General features: G+C 41.3%; 1 protein-coding gene across 1 annotated transcript in view; it reads right to left on the reverse strand.

Moving 5' to 3' along the window:
* Positions 1-16,069, reverse strand: part of nbeaa (neurobeachin a) — a 111,055-nt gene extending 94,986 nt beyond the window's left edge. The window contains exon 1 of the mRNA XM_030745791.1: positions 15,418-16,069. Within this exon, the coding sequence (XP_030601651.1) occupies positions 15,418-15,738 (321 nt within the window). The 5' untranslated portion in view covers positions 15,739-16,069. The remainder of the gene's footprint in view (positions 1-15,417) is intronic.
* Positions 16,070-18,030: the final 1,961 nt, after the last annotated feature.

Raw genomic sequence — 18,030 nt, forward strand, 5'->3', positions numbered from 1 at the left:
ATTTGCATGCCTTTAGGGGATACATTAATATTTATCTCTCTTAGCTTCCATTTGTCTTATGGCTTCTGTTTTGGTGGATGCCATCATCCTGGAGGATATTTTCTTGGATGCCGATGGATAACTAATGGATGTAAGTAAGCTATGAAAGACTAACTTTGAGATATAAACAACTGCAACTGAAACCTAAATATGAGGATGAGTTAAGTTTCATATGCTTCAAATATGCAACAATTAATATGAATAAATTACACTGAAAAAAACATGTGGTATTAAATAATAACTATCAATTTTCCCTTACATAGAAAATGTACTCAAAATTTGATCAAAAACACTTGATATATAATTACAAAACCACTATTTAAGTAGCTTTTCATTGCTATTTATATTTGGTATAAATAACAATTCCAGTCTAACTATGCTGAAACAATATTAAGTTTTCAAATTATAACTGCATTATATAACAACACATACACAAACTGTTTAAGTGCAGCCTGTTGTAAGACAGAAAAAAATTGGCTCCCCATATGATGACGTCGAATGTCAAATTCACTCAGAAAAAAAACCTATTTCCTATCAAAAGGTCATATCAACACAAAATCCATTCTCAAATATCACAGAGCTTTGCCAGCATGCACTTGTAGCCTTGGGAGCCCACACTGTCTTCATCGAGAAGGCCACACACTTGAAATAAGAAAGTAACCACACATGATTTCAAAAGGACTGAAAGATTGCAATCTGAAAAATGCTGCAATGTCTAAAATTATGTCATGGAAGAAATAACCCCTGGCAGAAGTCAATTGTGACATTCAAATACAGACATCTGATAAATCATATATAGCAGCTTTGGAGATAAACATTTCTGTGCAGTTCCAGTTCCTTAGGCAAGCAGCAAAATATATTTTAGGTATCCATCATCCATCTATCTATGCATAAAACACACACACACACACACACACACAAGTGTGTTTTGCTATCTTTGTGGGGAATTTCCATTGACTTCCATTCATTTCTACAGCCTAAACCTTACCTTTACCCTTTTCCTAACCCTAACCATCACATACCTAACCCTAACCCTAACCTAAACTCAATTCATACCTTAGCCCTAACTCTGACCCCTGACCCAAAAACAGGGTTTCCCCTTGTGGGGACAAGGTTCCAGTCCCCCACAAGGAGCAATTGGTCCCCACAACGTAGTATATGTCAGGAAAATTGTCCCCACAAGGTATTATAACATACGCACACACACACACAACACACACACACACACACACACACACACACACACACACACACACACACACACACACACACACACACACACAGTCCCCTCATTCACAAATCATTTCTGCATGATCCTCGTCAGCAATGCCAAATTAGCTCATTTAGGCCACTGTACAACTGGGAATAAATCAATTTCCATGTGTGACCCCCATGGCACACTGCATAGGGTCAGACTAAGGTATCTTTTGAATCCATACATTAACTTGATTATAAGAGCCTGCATCTCTGCACTCAGACAATCCCTTGCCCTGCGCTTGCTGCATTCAGAGCTTGAGCGTGGTGAGCACAGGGTAAGGGTCAACAAAGGGAGGAGGGCAGTGATATAGAGGGGTGGGCTGGTGAGGCACAAAGGCTTCTGGAGGTTAGTACAATGAGTCACCACCACTGCCAGACAGATATTGGCTTCAAAACAATTTCTTGTACCTCTTTCCTCCAGGGTTTCTGAGTGTGAAAGTGCTCGCAGGAGGGGTGATGATAAACAATGGCATAGTGCTACAGGATGTTGGTTGTCCTGCTAATACTAGAAAAGAACATTTCTAGAAAGGAATATGTGTTATTTTAATGGTTTGTGGCATTTTACTCATAATTACCTAAAACTGTCAATTATGAAATAAAATTTTTTTCACCTGCACCACAAGTCATTGTTAACTGAATTCACCTAGTACATGCCCACGCTTCAGTACTGTCTGGTCTGTGATTTTAGACTGTTGTTAGGTGGTTACAAGGCAACTTCTTGACATCATGATCCATCATGTATAATTTAAGCTCTCTGGATATAAATGAGACGGCATTGTTGTAAAATTGAAATGATACATGCTACAAACGGGTCATTTTATCCCATTGGTAAGTGGTTGCTAGGCAACATAATGACGTTCAACATGGAGGTCGTGGTAGCTGAGGAGGTAGCGGAGGTCATCTACCAGCCAGAAGGTTGGAGGCTCGATCCCCTGTTCTTCCAGGCTGCATGTCAAAATATCATACCCCGATGCTCCATCCGAGTGTGAATGTTCAAGAACGTCAGACAAGACACTCAGGCATATAAAAAAAAAAAAACAGTGCTTATTTTATATATATATACACTAATGTGTGATTATCTCTAGTAAAAAGTGCTTTGATTGCTCAGTTCAAGTAGAAGCATAATACAAGTGCCAGTGCATTTACCAAGTTAAATAAAATTTCTTATATTATAGGTAATATGATTTGATTTGATTTCTAACTTATTTAAGTTCCAAAGATGAACCTAGGTTCACCAGCACATTAATGTCTCACGTATCCAGTTATCTGGACATGTAAGGGATTTACTGTATGCTTTAATTGTTCCAACACAATCTTTCTGAATGAGGCTGCTAATCCCTTTTGCTCTAACACCATGGACAGCTTATTCCCATTATGTATTATGCTAACATTCTAATAATCAAGGTAACATTATACTGCCAAACTTCTATGTATTACAATTGTCATGGTAAGCATGTTATGATGATGATACTTGCATTTAAGTTCCATGTACCTTGGACCTTAAGTAAAGCCTCAAGGACAGGATTACGCTCCTTGGTAAACAACACTGTAAATCTGCGTCCACATGCATGGAACTGCTTGGCTTTCCACACACAGGACAAAATTCTTCTTTCTCCCAAAATGTGGGGCAACTGCCCTCCACATTATATTCATTAAAAACAAATTGTAAAATGCAAACTCCTTCAAATTTCACATCCATTTTGGTTTTCCAGAGCATTTGTCGGTTCTCTTGCAGCACAGTGGCAACAATAAATTTAAAAGCTAAATGGATGTTCGCATTAGCATTATGTAAACTTTGAAAATGATGACATTTACATCACTCTAATGGACCATCATATACTCTAGATGCATGAAGTGTAACACTGCCCCTGAATTTTGCTGAAACATTAAACGAGGAACTCACCCCTTTAAGACGCACTGTTTGCAATTTTCTTGTCATTCCTATTTTTTTCCCCAAGTGTGACCTGCCGATACTAATTTTTGCCAATTACTTTTTCTTCATTGCAAAAAATTATTTTCATAATAAAAGTTCAATATCCCCCAAACTGCAATAAGTTACAGGATCTTTTCTCACTGAAACAACTGAAAATAAAGTGTTCTGCTACTGGAAAGAGGTGCAATCATTAACTGAAAATGAGCTGCTGCACACCTACCTTCACCTGACAGATTTTTACCTTGCCAAACAAAAGCAGCTCTTACAGATTTATCCAACAAACAAATTTCAGGTACTTAAATCATTTTCCAGCATGTTTATAACTTCGCCTAATAACAGGACATCGACCCCTCTGTGTTTTTCACTTGTCTCCATAATTTTCCTCATAACTACATTGATACTTTCGCTCATACCGAGGCTGCTAGCTGGCTCTGCGCTCTGGCTAGTTTAAGCTTTGGCCGTTTTCCTTTTGCTAGCTTCTTTAAAATGTTCATGTTCAGGTGGATGAAGGTGATTTTAGTGATTGGGTTTGTTATTATGAAATGTTTTCATAATCATAATCAGTCTGGGCTGACTTCACAAACACTGGTCAACAATGATTTTGCTACCTGGAGAAAAATACCTGATATAAGATATTTCAGGTACGCTGATTCCAAATCTATAATCAGAATTTCTCTAGCACGTCAGGTTCTTGAGTTATGCACATGTCAATTTAGCTATTGTATTGCTGTATTGGTGCTTTTTACTCAAATGTAGTAGCATGCTAAGATTTCTAATTGTGGAATTTAAACAGAATTTAGCAATATTAGGTGATTTTGTGGTGCTGAATCCAAATTTAGGTCATTAAAATTCAATCAACTGAAGTTTGTTAACTGTCAATAGTGAGGATTAACAAGTGTCAGAATTTTGCAATTTCTCATAGTGACTGTTTTGATCTGTCAATAGATAAAAACAAAGTTTTAGTGCTACATCGGGCAGTCCGAAGTGATGCCAAGCTTAAAGCTGGGATCTTTGATGGACCCCAAGTCTGTGAGCTTATTAGAGACAAAGACTTTCCATCTAAGCTCAGACCCCTGAAACTGAGCGCATGGGAATCATTTGTTCAGGTACAGAATTTCTTGGGCAACCACAAGCCACAAACTATGAAGAACTAGTTGCCGACATGTAACGACATGCATCATCTGCTCATTCAAATGCATGGGTTCCAGAATGTTACTTAAGATTCACTTCCATCTTAATTTGGGTGATGGAGCGATGGTGAAAGGTGCAATCAATCTCGTAATGGAGGACCAGGTACCAGGGGTGCTATAACGGAAACATGATGGGTGACTACTGCTGGTTTCTACGGCGTCAACTTCGTGAAGCACAAGCGCAAGAGTTCGTCACACTTTGAACTGTTTAGGCAGACTAATCGTGGACTATATTAGTTTGAGATTCCTCATATGGTTGATTTTGGTATCTGTCTTTTTTTTTTTTAAGATTTTTTTTTTGGCCTTTTTGGCTTTATTTGATAGCTTTCCAGTGGAGATAGACAGGAAGAGGGGAGGAGAAATGGAGGGAAGACACGCAGCAAATGGCGACAGGACGAGACTCGAACCTGCGCCTGCTCACACCCTGAGCTATCCTGGCACCCCATCTGTGTCTTTTTTTTTCCACCAGTTGTATGTTCATGGTGTACTTTAATAAAATCATTGACGTCGAGTTTTGCCGATTGGCATTTACAGTAATCCCTCGCTACTTTCGCGGTTCGCTTTTCGCGGACTCTCTGTTTCGCGGGTTTCAATCAATACTAGTGTAAAATATTTATTGTGGTATTTTTGCTGTTTCGCGGGTTTTGCGGTACTCGTTCTTCAATGCGTAGTACGTGTTGTACAGTATGTATATATTTGGTGTATAAGTGTGTGGGGAGGGTTTATAAAAACTTAAAATAGTGTAATAACTACTAAAAAAATGTATAAGTATTAAAATAAATATAGCGTCCCTACTTCGCGGATTTTCACTTATCGCGGGTGGTTCTGGAACGTAACACCCGCGATAAGTGAGCGATTACTGTATTGGCATAGTTACGTAACTAAGATCCCGATGTGCAAGAGAATGTTTGGAATCAGCATACCCAAATTAGTAAAAATCAGGTAGCAGACAAAAGGTTTTTTTTGTTGACCAGTGAAATCGTCCGATTCTGGTCACTGGCCAGTCGAACGGTGTCTCTCTGCAGCCCTTGTATCTTCAAAACAACCAAGATTATTTTATTTCTGTATAAAATAAATGAATGGAACTGCACATCCAGATTAGTTTTTGAGAAACCCGCTTTTATTTTCCTAGGTTTAAAACAAATGAGTGATTTTTTTTAAATGTATTTCCTTCATTTATTTGATTTGAGTCACAATAGCACTGTTTTTCTTTTTATCAGCTTTCTAAAAGCTGTTATGACAGCACAACATATTTTCTTTTCTATGATAATTTAGCACTTTATTTTCACAAACACTACTCCACATGCTGGTAAGAGTTTTAGTGGATTTTGAGCCTTTTTTGACATGACTTGCCATCCCCAACCATGAAATAGGTTTAGGAATATCGGAAATAAGTGCCTCTGGTAAGCACTAAAAGGAGATGCCAAATTAGGCTGGTTTTAGCTAGGGGCAGGGGTTGGGCTTCACGGGCATCCTTCCCTACTCAAAAGGTTTTTTTTTTTTTTTTTTTCCATCCTATGGAAAAATAGCACAGAAAACACCAGAACATTTTTTTAACTTGTGATTTGGTGGGCATCCTACAGCGCACATCCACAGTGTCCCACTGCACACCCTCTTAACATGATTACAGGTACAAACACACAGAGGTCAGGCAAAACAGATCACGCTGCCACTGAGAGCATGCAGAGGTGCTCAATTATGAACTCATTTAATGTAATAACAGCTAATTTTGATGTAATTTGGTTAACAAAAAAAAAAAAAAAACATCAAAGATGCACCATCTTTTCCATCTTTCTGACTGGCTGCGGGACCCTGAGAGCCTACAACTGTATGTGTGTGTTAACTTTCTAATTAGATGTGCGCTATGGTGTTGAGTGTAATATTCTTGTATACTTGTATGAAAGAACTGCCTTGAATAAACAGCATAACACATAAAAAATAAGCTCTTTATCTAATGATCACTAAAAAAAAGCTATGAAATTTTGTTTCAGTGAATATTAACTTTACCCACTGATAGTTTTCATCTTCATTTTAATGCAACTAATGCAAGAACATTGGTTATAGCAGTATTTGTAATCTGACACACGCGCGCACACACACACACACACACACACACACACACACACACACACACACACACACACACACACACACAGAGGCAGGTTTGTTGTTGTGTGTTTGCAAAGAATTTGTGGTGTCCTTTCAGATAATACAATTATCTGACTTTTTTCAGTAACAGCTGTTTTTGTGACTGTCATATAGCTGCTATACGTGGTTGGAAAAAAAGTGTTTCTAAATATTAAGTAAGCCCTTTTCAGAGCTAGTTTCAGGGGAGAAACAAGGTAGATCTTCAGTGGCTCAATGTTGATTGGGTAGAACTCTGAGCAAGTGCTACAACTGATGTAGCAGTCTTCTCATTTCCATCAACGCCTTAAAATCGGGTATGTAGGCTTACACGAGAAACAGCAATGGAGCAACCGGCTCCATTTTGTTGTCGTCATGTTGGGCACATTTGCAACTGACACCACAGTTGAAGCTGATGAAAATTATTCTCCTCCTAAGTCCAGCTGGTTCTACACCTCAATAGACATAAGAATGGCTGATTAAAGGGCCAATCGTGTAAATGAATGCTCCACTTAGCACCTAGCCCAGGTACCCGCAATGTGACGGCCCCTTATGTAAGATTTATCATGGCACGAAATGCTTTCTTATCACATCGTCGACACTACTGACTGATATCCAGCCTTCATACACAATGTTCTCAAATAAAGACTCCACAGTAGATTATACTTTTCTTATTTCCCTTGCTGATATGAACCACAGCTCACACTCCTAACTTCATTTTGTGTGCCAAAACTAGTGCTGCTACCCTAACGCATCACCTCCACAGAAGAGGAACACAATAAATAAAAAAAAAAAAAAAGCATACTGTGCCACTGTGGGCTATATAGCTAGTTTCTTCTTCTTACAGATGAAAAAAATACTGTCTTAAGGCTAATATATATATATACACATACACACTACTTGAAGTCTATTTCATGAGGTGGCCATGTCATCCTGATGCATTCTTCACTCATTGTATAACAGGGTATAAAGCAAAAAGCAGACGATGGTTTGCTGTGATGTAGAGCACATCAACTAATCAGTGTATGTGGTGTTAAATGACAACTTCTGACTCTGTTTTCAGGCTGTAGGGGATGCACAAGCATAGCTCAGAGATCCTAGATGTCAAATGTAGAATACTAAAATTACACACACACACTACAGACTGGGCTATAATCAACCGTTGGCCACTGCAGTATGCAGCATGATGAATAGCTACACAGTTAGCTATGCTTCCAGCAAGGCAGATGTGTGTTGCTGTGTGTGTACGTGTACATCCAGGGAGCAGGCGAAGTAGGCCAGCATGAATATAAAATCACCCCTGCCAGGCAATGATGTGGCTACAAGAAGGAAGAGAGCAGTATGTTGTATGCGGGTGTGTTGTCAAAGAAATGTGCAGATAAGGTGCAGGAACTAAAGCATGGGTTTGTAGAACACTCCTTTATCCACTTTCTGGGATGTTGGGGGCACACCCTCAGCACCGCACCCAAACCCAAGTAAATCAAACAAAGCAGCTTGTTATAATTTAGAGATTACTGCATTGTCGTGCCAGACATAAACACGCACACATGCACACACCCACACACACACACCACACAAAGATGCCATAAAACAAGAGTCTAAACGGTGTTTTGGCCCAATGTTTTATGTTAAGATGACTAGGATTCATTATGTTATGGCCCCCTCCCTTTCACAACAATCACACACAACAATGCACACTTTTTGGGGGGGGGCAGAACACAATAGAGGCAGACACAAAAGCATGAAGACGCCAGACACAATAGTGGTGAAGCAAGGAGCATAGCGGAGGACAACAAGAACAATCGAGAGCATACGTTTCCTGGAGCTTTTATATGAAGCTGGGAATATGAATAAAATATTAGGCCAAGGGAAACAAGCAGAAATTGAATTAATCAATTAATATTTTATAGTTTATGTAATTTAACAATCAAAACGTACAGCTGGTTACAGTTTTACAAATGCAAAGGGACAGTTGCTTGTCTTGGGATCACACATCACTATATAATAAGTACTTTTCACCGACGGACAAAATAAACCAGTATTTGTATGCATAACACACAAACAGTTGTACTTTTAATGTCTTCATCATTCATACGGCAAACTGGAAAAAGTAACTGAACCTCTGTGCTGATGACTTTGTTAATGATGTGGATCCTGTGTTGATTCACATTTTATATTTGCTAAAATGTAATTTTATCAGCCCTTAACTGAAAAAAATTTCACATTAATATATTAAGGCACTTCTAACCCAATACAACTTGAATTATTTATGAGTGTAATTATAACAAATTCAATCAAAAAATAATTTAGACTGATAATGAAGCCTTAAATCATACAGCAAACGGGGAAGGTGAATGTGTGGTTCAGAAATGATTACATCTTCAGCTCGTAATTGTGACAAGCATGTTCTTCCCTTATGTAATTCATTCATAATTCATAAAAATCTGCTCTTGCTGAATCAAGACCCCAATATTGAGTGTTTTAAAGAAATTAAAAACTAAACACAAAATAATCTAATGATAATTTAAAGCTTCAATTTAAAGCACTGCAGGCAGAAGCCAGGCCTGATCTCCTTATGTCATCTTCCCCCCGGACTTCTCTCCTCTGTCTCCACACAACATTTACAAAGCCTAGCAACAGTAGGTAAGAGGTGATGGCAGGACACATAAGGTCTCCCTCCAGGACCTTCTTAGCTCAAAGATGAGAGGAAGGAGAAACTGTTCAGAGAAAAAGAACCAGAGAGGGTGGCACTGCAGACAGCTCCATTACCTAATCATAAAAGGGATCATCCACATTCATCCAACAGCCGCTTCACCCAGCCAGGCAGTCAAAGAACGAGGGGCGAGATTACACCAGTGGGTTAAGGGGGGGGGGGGTGTGCTTAGAGGAAATGAAGAATAGAGGGATGGAGGAAGTGACAGAGAAGTAAGAAAAGGTGTCGTTAAGCAACGATCTGACATTCCCCCTGGTGTTCTTCCCATTCCCAGAAGACGCCCTCACCCAAAATCTTAGACGGATTATCCTTGGAAAAACCCCAGCATCTGGAAATAGCTGCTAACGAAGGATGAGAAGGAATTTAGACAAGTGAAGCAGAATCGAGGAGCTTTAAGACACAGAGGTGAACAGATGCCTCATACGCACCCATACAAATCAGCCTGGTGAGAGTTTAACACAAATCGTGTATTAATTCAAGCCAAAAAGGCTGAAACAGAAATGATAATGAAACCAGGCGTCAGCATTACACCTTAGAACAGATTCCTTTGGCTCAGAAGCAGATCATTCTAGAGCAGCTTGCTAATAAGAGGATTTGGGGGACATTTATATTTTTAATTGGGTATTTTCCTTTCCCAGTGCAGCTACACTATGAAAGAGTTTCTAGATTTGTCCAGACTGCCGGAGAATCTGAAAGCTGCAGCTGCAGATCTTGCTCTGGAAGAACGCTAACCATGCTAACAAGGTAGTACAAGTTAATTCCACGGGGTGACGAGTGACTGATGAGAAAAATGTCCAATTAAAACTTGAAATATAAAGGGCTTCGCTCACAAACTATGCAAACTCTTACATTTACTCTGGTTCATGGGACTCCCAACTGTATTTCACTGCTCTATCCACAAGAGCAGAGGAAAAAGAAAAGAGCGATACCCACAGCATGATGAGGCGCCACAGGAGGGCTGGAACTCATCAGACCCCCACAGAACATCATACAGCTCGACCTATGTTACACTCAAGAATAAAAGAGCACCTGAAAGACAATCACAAACTGAGCCTCTCTGAATCCTTTTCATCATTTCTCACCCTTTAGTTCATCGTCTTTCTCCTTCCACCACTTTCTTTACAAAGGACACAACGAGCATCCTTCCACATCATCGTTTACCTCTTGGCTTTTACACTCTCCTCTTCTGGCTCACGCAGAGGTCAGGACAACCCAGCTGTGTAATAGATAGCAAAGTCATTCATGACCTTGCAGTAGAAGATGCAGCTTCTGTACCAGTCAAACGTCTGGACACGCGTAAGGAGAATGAGGTGCAGAGTTCATGCAGTTAAAGTGTCAGAGATGTTTTTTTTGTCCAGCACTGTTGACACTGTTATCTAATGTTGCTCACTGCTTGTGGACCCCAGGCACAAACTGGCAATGGTAAGCTTCTCTGCAGCTTTACAGCAGCTAATCTTTCCCCAAAATAGCCCCCCAATATCATCTTGCAGAAGACCGCAAAATACTTGTGAGAAAGCAAAGTGCAACTGACCAGATCTAAAATATACATGTCTATAGCAGACAATATACTCACAATACTTATATTATCTGTGACAATAATTATTAACCAATAAAACTGAACGACATATTAGCTAGATTCTAGTGAAAATCAGGACTGTCCATATGGATTTAAATCAATTTTTTGAGTAAGTACTGCTAACGCGCAATTTACAGATACACATCATACACAAAATGTACAGTTACAAAATATTTCTATAATAACAGCAACATGGCCACAATGAAGACCTGAACACTACACTTTATTGTCTCATCCTGTTAATCATTTTTCACAGGTAAAGGTAGGACTACTAGAAAAAAAGAAAATGTAAAAAACATTAAGTCAGAGTCGTTGAAAATGTCAATGTACTCTATTTCAGATGACCAGACCCCCTAAAAATATGTAACAGATCTGATTTCAAATAAATATCTGTTCTGTTCATGCAAAAGTCCATTAGCAAGGGAGCACATCATTTAAATGACTGTTTAAGTCTGTTAGCGGATGCTTGTTAATAGACTCATCTGCACGGCTGTGCAAGCAACAGATGACGCATTGTTATTCCCCCGCAAGGCCATGCAAGCAGATTACAGTGCTGCAGGGAAATAGTTAACCTATGCCCTAGGTATGCAGCCACAAGGCACCCTTGAAAAACAGTTCATTTAAACTGAGTTTTGTGCTGATGTCTCAAATCACCTCAGGGCAAAGTACAATGGCACAAAATGCATCTTGAAAATGGGTGACCTATTCCTTTACAAATCTGTGAAGCATAAATCAGCATGCCAGAGTTGCTGCTCACCAGACAGAGTTTCAAAGACACAGTCTCTGTAATGCAATCATCTTACTTTCACTTCTTGGTATCATTTATAATCTAAATGAATGGACTAAAGTGTGCCTGCATGGGTGTATACATCAAGGTTGAACATCAACATATGTACCCCCCAGTGTATTTTTTTTAATCAGCAGGTATCAGACTTCATGCGCTGTGCCGAGTCTGACTCTGTTGGCCGTGGACTCAGGATCAGGTGACCTTGGTGATTGTGGAGTGTGTGGACAAGAATAATGAAACGTTTGCTAACAGAGTCAGTGGGACCACTAAGGAGGCTCAGGTGGGGATTGACACTGCAGATGACATTGCATCTGACTGAGAAGGATGGCAAAGGAGGGAAGGAAAAGCAAAGATTGTGGCATAAAAACTAAGAGTGAGCCAGAGTGTGTCACCAATCATTTTCTATCTCAGATAAACACGCCGTTTTGATCCCAAAAAAAGCATTACAACTAGATAAAGCCGCCTATAAATAAGCCCAGCTGGTGCTGTACTGAGGCAGAGGGACTGACAGTACTGCCTGTAGATGCATCTGAAATATATGTCTCAGTTCTTCAAATAAAGAATAGATATGACAGTACACTTCAGACAGATAGGTCACACATCAAGTATCTTCCTTCTGTCAACAAAATTTGCTTCTCACCTGGCTTCCTTCCACCAACATCACAACGTGTGACACAAATAACCAAAGTCTGGGGAAGAAGTGGCTGACCATTAACTAGCAAGGTTTCAGGGTTAAAATTCACAGAACAAACAGTGCAGTAAGGGAAAAGACAGCAATTTCTTGAAAGGGAAAACTCAACACGAAATAGGTCCATCAACCACAGTAAAGTATCCTGTCCTGGAGCGGGCCCTCCACAAGAGCAGTGCCTAACCTTCTGAAATTTAGTGCAACACCAAATACTTGGGGCCTGAAAACGTAAAATGACTCAGTAATTCTTAAGAAAAAAAAAAAAAAGCAAAGATTAAATTAATGTCTGAAAAAATAAATCTGTTTACTGCTCTCCTGCCCTATTAATCATCTTATGATCCCTTGGATTTATCCCACAGCCCTTGAAAAGGGCCTCAACTCACAGGCTCAGAACCATTGATCTGTAAAATCTACATTACAGGGTTTGATGTGCATCTACTTGCCTACAGACAGGTGACAAATTCAAGAGGAAGACTGAATAAATTAGAAGAGAAATGCATCCATCATAGATGCTTCCATGTAGGGCTAGTGAAGTATGAAATCATATGCCATGGACTTTACAGTCACCAGATATCAACCTAATTGAATCCTCCATGGGATATATAATAAGTAAAAGTAACCTGTCACCCATCTTACTTGAAGATATAATAAGCACATAACAGGAGACTGAAAGGCAAAGGCAGGGCATGAGAGATATAAAAGAAACGCTGTGGAAGAGCACTGTGTGAGAAGTCCGGAAGTGCAGAGCAACACCAGGTGGTCGAGCGTCTGGATGCAGGCAGTCAAAGACCGGCGTTGCCTTGACAACTGTGATGCCTTGTTGATGATAATCACTGAGCACCTTGCTGCCAGCACCCCACACACCTAATGTAGGTCTATTAGTCTATCCATGTGGACTACGTGTCTTATTAAAAGATTAAGGATAAACAAGGCAGCAATGTAGCATTCTGGCCCAAAGTAGATTTTAATTGCGCTCTCTTGACTGTTCTTCTTTCTTTCTACACAGTTCATCTTGCTGCATACACCAAGGAGCATATCTGATCCAGCCGACAAGCCCATCTGTTCACTCTAGCCGCAGTGGGATCTGATCAATACAGCCCCGGTGGACAGAGAATGTGGCTGCTGTGGTCTCCCACACTGACTGGAATAATGGATCAGCTTTTGGGTCACAGTGGACTCATTGTACCAGCAGCATGACCACTGAGGTTTCCTGCCTCCACACCTCTTTGTTTCAACTCTTTTAATTAAGGAGCTGGGCAGCAGAATTCCCTAACAGGCTTAGCTATTGGCAGCCTTGCAACCAGAACTGATTGTTCAATTCAGGATTTAGCAAGTAAAGCTTTGTATGACCAACACATACTGCTTTAATTTGTCAGCGTGTCGGGCCTAATGCAACACTCACAAATAAACATTACGGCCTAAAAGCAGGTATTTACATAAAATAATGGAGAGTGCATTTCAGTTGAATGCTCTGATGGGCTTTCACTGATCTGATGTGGACCAGTCCTTTCCTCTTCCGCTGCATCAGCTGGTGATTTCTGAGCACATAGCCACTGCAGCATCCTACCACCTCCTCCTCCACTCTCTCTTCTCCTCCCCCACCCTCCCTCAACCCCTCTCCACCTGCTTTTAAATGCATGGCGCTGCCCTGCCAACCTAGTCTATGCAGGCAGCATCACTCCTCTCAGTCCCTCCAGAGTGAAGGAGGAGGCCATGGAACAGGATGGATGGTTATCAGCCTGAGCAACCCGGGGGGGGGGGTTGTAAAAGAAGGAGACAAGATTGGAGTGAGCCAGCAAAGCTCCTCTGCTCTTCCCTGTAGTACCAATAATCGATTGGGAGATGAGAGGCGACCTGAATCAGAATGGCTCACCAATCTGACTAAGATCAAAATGGTTTGGCTCAACTGTAGACTGTCCTGCTCCAAGCATTCAGTGAGTTAACAGGCCATCAGCCTCGCTGCACTGTAATCGGGTTAAAATTCATTATCAAGTAATTGTTATTCTCCTTCTACCTCAAAGAAAATCAATAATGATCAGGGCACCCCCCCCCCCCCCCCTTTCCATGCTAGATGCATGTAATATCATGCAGTACGTGCCATCGCCTGATAGATGGAGGGGGGACACATCCAACGCGCACAGGTCCTATATCCCCCTAAAGCATTAGTCTTCCAGACCTACGTCTGCTGTACATTTTGCCCATCTGTTTCGTAACGGTACACACCAGTCAAAACCCCCCAGCTGGATTTAATCCTCTGATGTGTTGTGTAGGCCCTGCATCGCCGACACAACCTCAGATGGGGGAGTAAATATGGAAAAGGGGTGGAAACGTATATGTGCTCCATAAATAATCGCTGCTTGAAGCACAGTAATATAAACCATTAACCGCTTCAAAGCCACCCATATATGACTTGCGCTCGGGATGCAGGGCCCTGCCTCCAACAATAGGCCTGTGCATAATTTTGACCCATTCTAATACACACACATATGTCGATGGATAGCATAATGCTAGTCGGCCTTTGTCCGCGTTGGATCAGTTTGTTTTTGTGCTGCCGGGACGTACACACATGCATGATTTTGCTGTTTAGGGAAACGAATGACTCTGTTTGGGATGCTGATGTTGTGCGCAACATTAAAACCATCCGCCGCTCGTTACAACCTGCCTATGCATCACTTCAGGGTACATATCGGGGTCAGGAGAATAACCTGCATACACTTTCCAGTATCCCCTACAGTTTGACTGCAAATGTCTTTGGTTGTTGTAGCTACCGCAACGGGTCATTTAGTCAACAATGGCTGGTGATTAAACTACCCTCAGTGCACTGGTGGGGGTCACATGCTTCATTCAGCTTCTCTGGGCTTAGATATAATACAGTATTATTTTTTCCCCAAACATGCAGCAGCATACGGGCTCGTTTCATCTAAAGAAAATAAAACAGTAACAACATCCATCTTTCGAACAAACAAATGACATCATCCCCTGAAAGCCACGCAACCGGGAGAGTGAAGCATCGTAAATAAAACATAGCAGGTTGGGGCGCAGCGATTCTACTGTGCTCTATGGCTTCCTTTCAGTGTTTTCCAGGACTGCTCGGTCCTGCTTCCACTCACCAGGTTCAGCACCGTCTCCACGATGTCCCTGTTGCTAACCTCACCGACCTGAATCAGGCCCACAAGCACGGCGAATTTCATCTGGATATTCCTTATCGGAACAGCGGGGTTGATCACCCCGGCCGGGAGAACCATAGAGCCGGCTGCAGACACCATCCTTTCCCCGGTGGAGCCGGAGCCAGCGCCCGCGGCGACCTGCTGCTGCTGCTGCTGGGGCGGCTGCTGGGTGGAGGAGCCCGCAGGAGTATGGGACTCTCGGTCCGTGTCCGTGAGCGAAGAAGCAGAGCCCGGCGGTGCTGAAGCCGGCTTCTCGCTCGACATTTCCCCTCGGAAACAGGGAGGAGAGGAGCGGTCGCCGCTGTCTCTCACACCTGCTCTATAAGCTCGCGCGTATGCTGCTGAACAAAAACCATCCACTGCGCAGGTAAAACAGGGGGGAGCGGTGTTTTAAAAATCCTAAATTCACCCTATCCACCTGAAAATGTGTAAGGATTCATATGGCTAGAAAAAATTGATGGAGGCTTGACAGAATGGAAGCCTACGCTCTCCTCACTCTCTCTCTCCTCTTTCTGTCTCTCTCTCATTGGCAGGTTGCAGTCAGTGCGGTCGTGGAGGAGACAGCGCCATGTTGACGCCCCCTGTCTGCGGTAGCGCGCTTTAGCCACGCATGCGCAGTGTGAGGATTTCTGGAGGGTGCTGAAGCGGAATAACATGGAGCCATCCATGCATGGGTTCATGCAGAGCACAGCACCGCTGAAACAACTGGGTGTTATTGGGGTTTTTTTGTTTGTTTTTTGTTTTGTTTTTTTTTGGGGGGGGGGTTGTTTGTTTTGTCTTTAATAGTTAATGGCTGCAAAGGTGCAAAAGTGGAATAATGAAGTGCTGAATACAGACTTTAAAAAAGTAGTAGAAATAGGCTAGGTCAACTTCTGTACAGATATATTTTGGGTGCAGTGCAGGGGCAATCCAGATGGAGTTTAGGGCGCCTGGTTTCCAGACAAGAGGATGTTTATATATTCAGAAGCCATCCATTTGTCCCACTTACCTCTGTCCCTAGTTCAGCTCTGGTGCCTTTGTTTACCCATTAAGCATCCCAGTATTGTTCTCTTGACACTAATCTGTTCTTGTGTGATATTCTCACTTTCCCTTTTTTTAGTGTCCTCAACTGTTTCCCCTGCATGCAATAAATTTATTTTATCCTTTATATTTTTTTATCATTTATTCTTTACATTTTCTTACCTCGTCACCACTTCACCCTTCTTTGCCTTCCTTTGCAAAGCATTATCCTTCAGAGATAATGCATAATATTAAAAAAAAATTGTTCAGATTGTTCCAATGTCTTTGTATGACTGGGAAAAACAATTAAAAAAACATCTATTTTCAATTCTTTGAGTTTTGTATCCCTTCTGACTGAAACCCAGCAGCCCGTAGAGGATGTGCAAATATTTCCTGGAGATCTGTGTTTACAAGCAGCTGCCATGGTAACTTTTTATGGTAATTGTACATGGATTATTTTAAAATGTCATGCATGAAAAAGGCATTAAATTATGCATTAACATATATGAAGGCCATTGCATACAATAATACATTAATTCCTGCAACAGGTATTTTAGTCACCTGACTTGTGAGTTGCTACTCATTTTCCCTTTTCATAGCCAAGCCTGCAGTTTATGAGACAGACTAAAAAAACTGAGAAGTAATAGCATTGAATGTGTTTTCAGTTAAATTCCAAACGTTATGTTATATCTTCTATGACTTTTTTTATGTTTATGGCCCCTTTAGATAGCTAAAGTGGTGACCTGATCCTTTATTCGTATTTATAAATAACAACTGATTAATGGTACAGAAAGTTAAATACACACAGGATTAATAGAATGGGTTGGCAATTCTAAACACATAGACTCACCAGCCGCTTCATTAAGCACACTTGTTCAGCTGCTCATTCTTATCAGCCAATCACATGGCAGCAAATCAATCCATTTATGCACGTAGACATGGTCAACATAACCTGCTGCAGTTCAAATGAAAGAAAGGTGATTTAAATGACTTTGAATGTGGCATGGTTGTTACTGCCAGACAGGCTGGTCTGAGTATTTCAGAAACTGCTGATCTACTGGGATTTTCCCACACAACCATCTGTAGGGTTCACAGCAAATGGTCCGAAAAAGAGAAAATATCCAGTCAGCGGCAGTTCTTTGGCTGAAAATGCCTTGTTGATGCCACAGGTCAGAGGAGAATGGGCAGACTGCTTCAAACTGACAGGAAGGCAGCGGATACTCAAATAACCACTCGTTGCAACCAAGGTCTGCAGAAGAGTATCTCTGAGTGAACAACAAACCTTGAAGCAAATGGGCTACAGCAGCAGAAGACCACACCGGGTGCCACTTGTGTAGCTATGAACAGGAAACTGAGGCTACAATTCACACAGTTTCACCAAAACTGGCCAAAAGAAGATTGTAAAGATGTTGCCTGACGAGTATCCATTTCTGATGCACATGGTAGGGTCAGGATTTGGTGTACACAACATGAAAGCATGGATCCATCCTGCCTTGTATCAGCAGTTCAGGCTGCTGCTGGTGGTGTAATAGAGTGGGGAATATTTTCTTGGCACAC

This window comes from Archocentrus centrarchus, chromosome 14, assembly GCF_007364275.1.
Source record: "Archocentrus centrarchus isolate MPI-CPG fArcCen1 chromosome 14, fArcCen1, whole genome shotgun sequence".
NCBI classification, from domain to species: domain Eukaryota; kingdom Metazoa; phylum Chordata; class Actinopteri; order Cichliformes; family Cichlidae; genus Archocentrus; species Archocentrus centrarchus.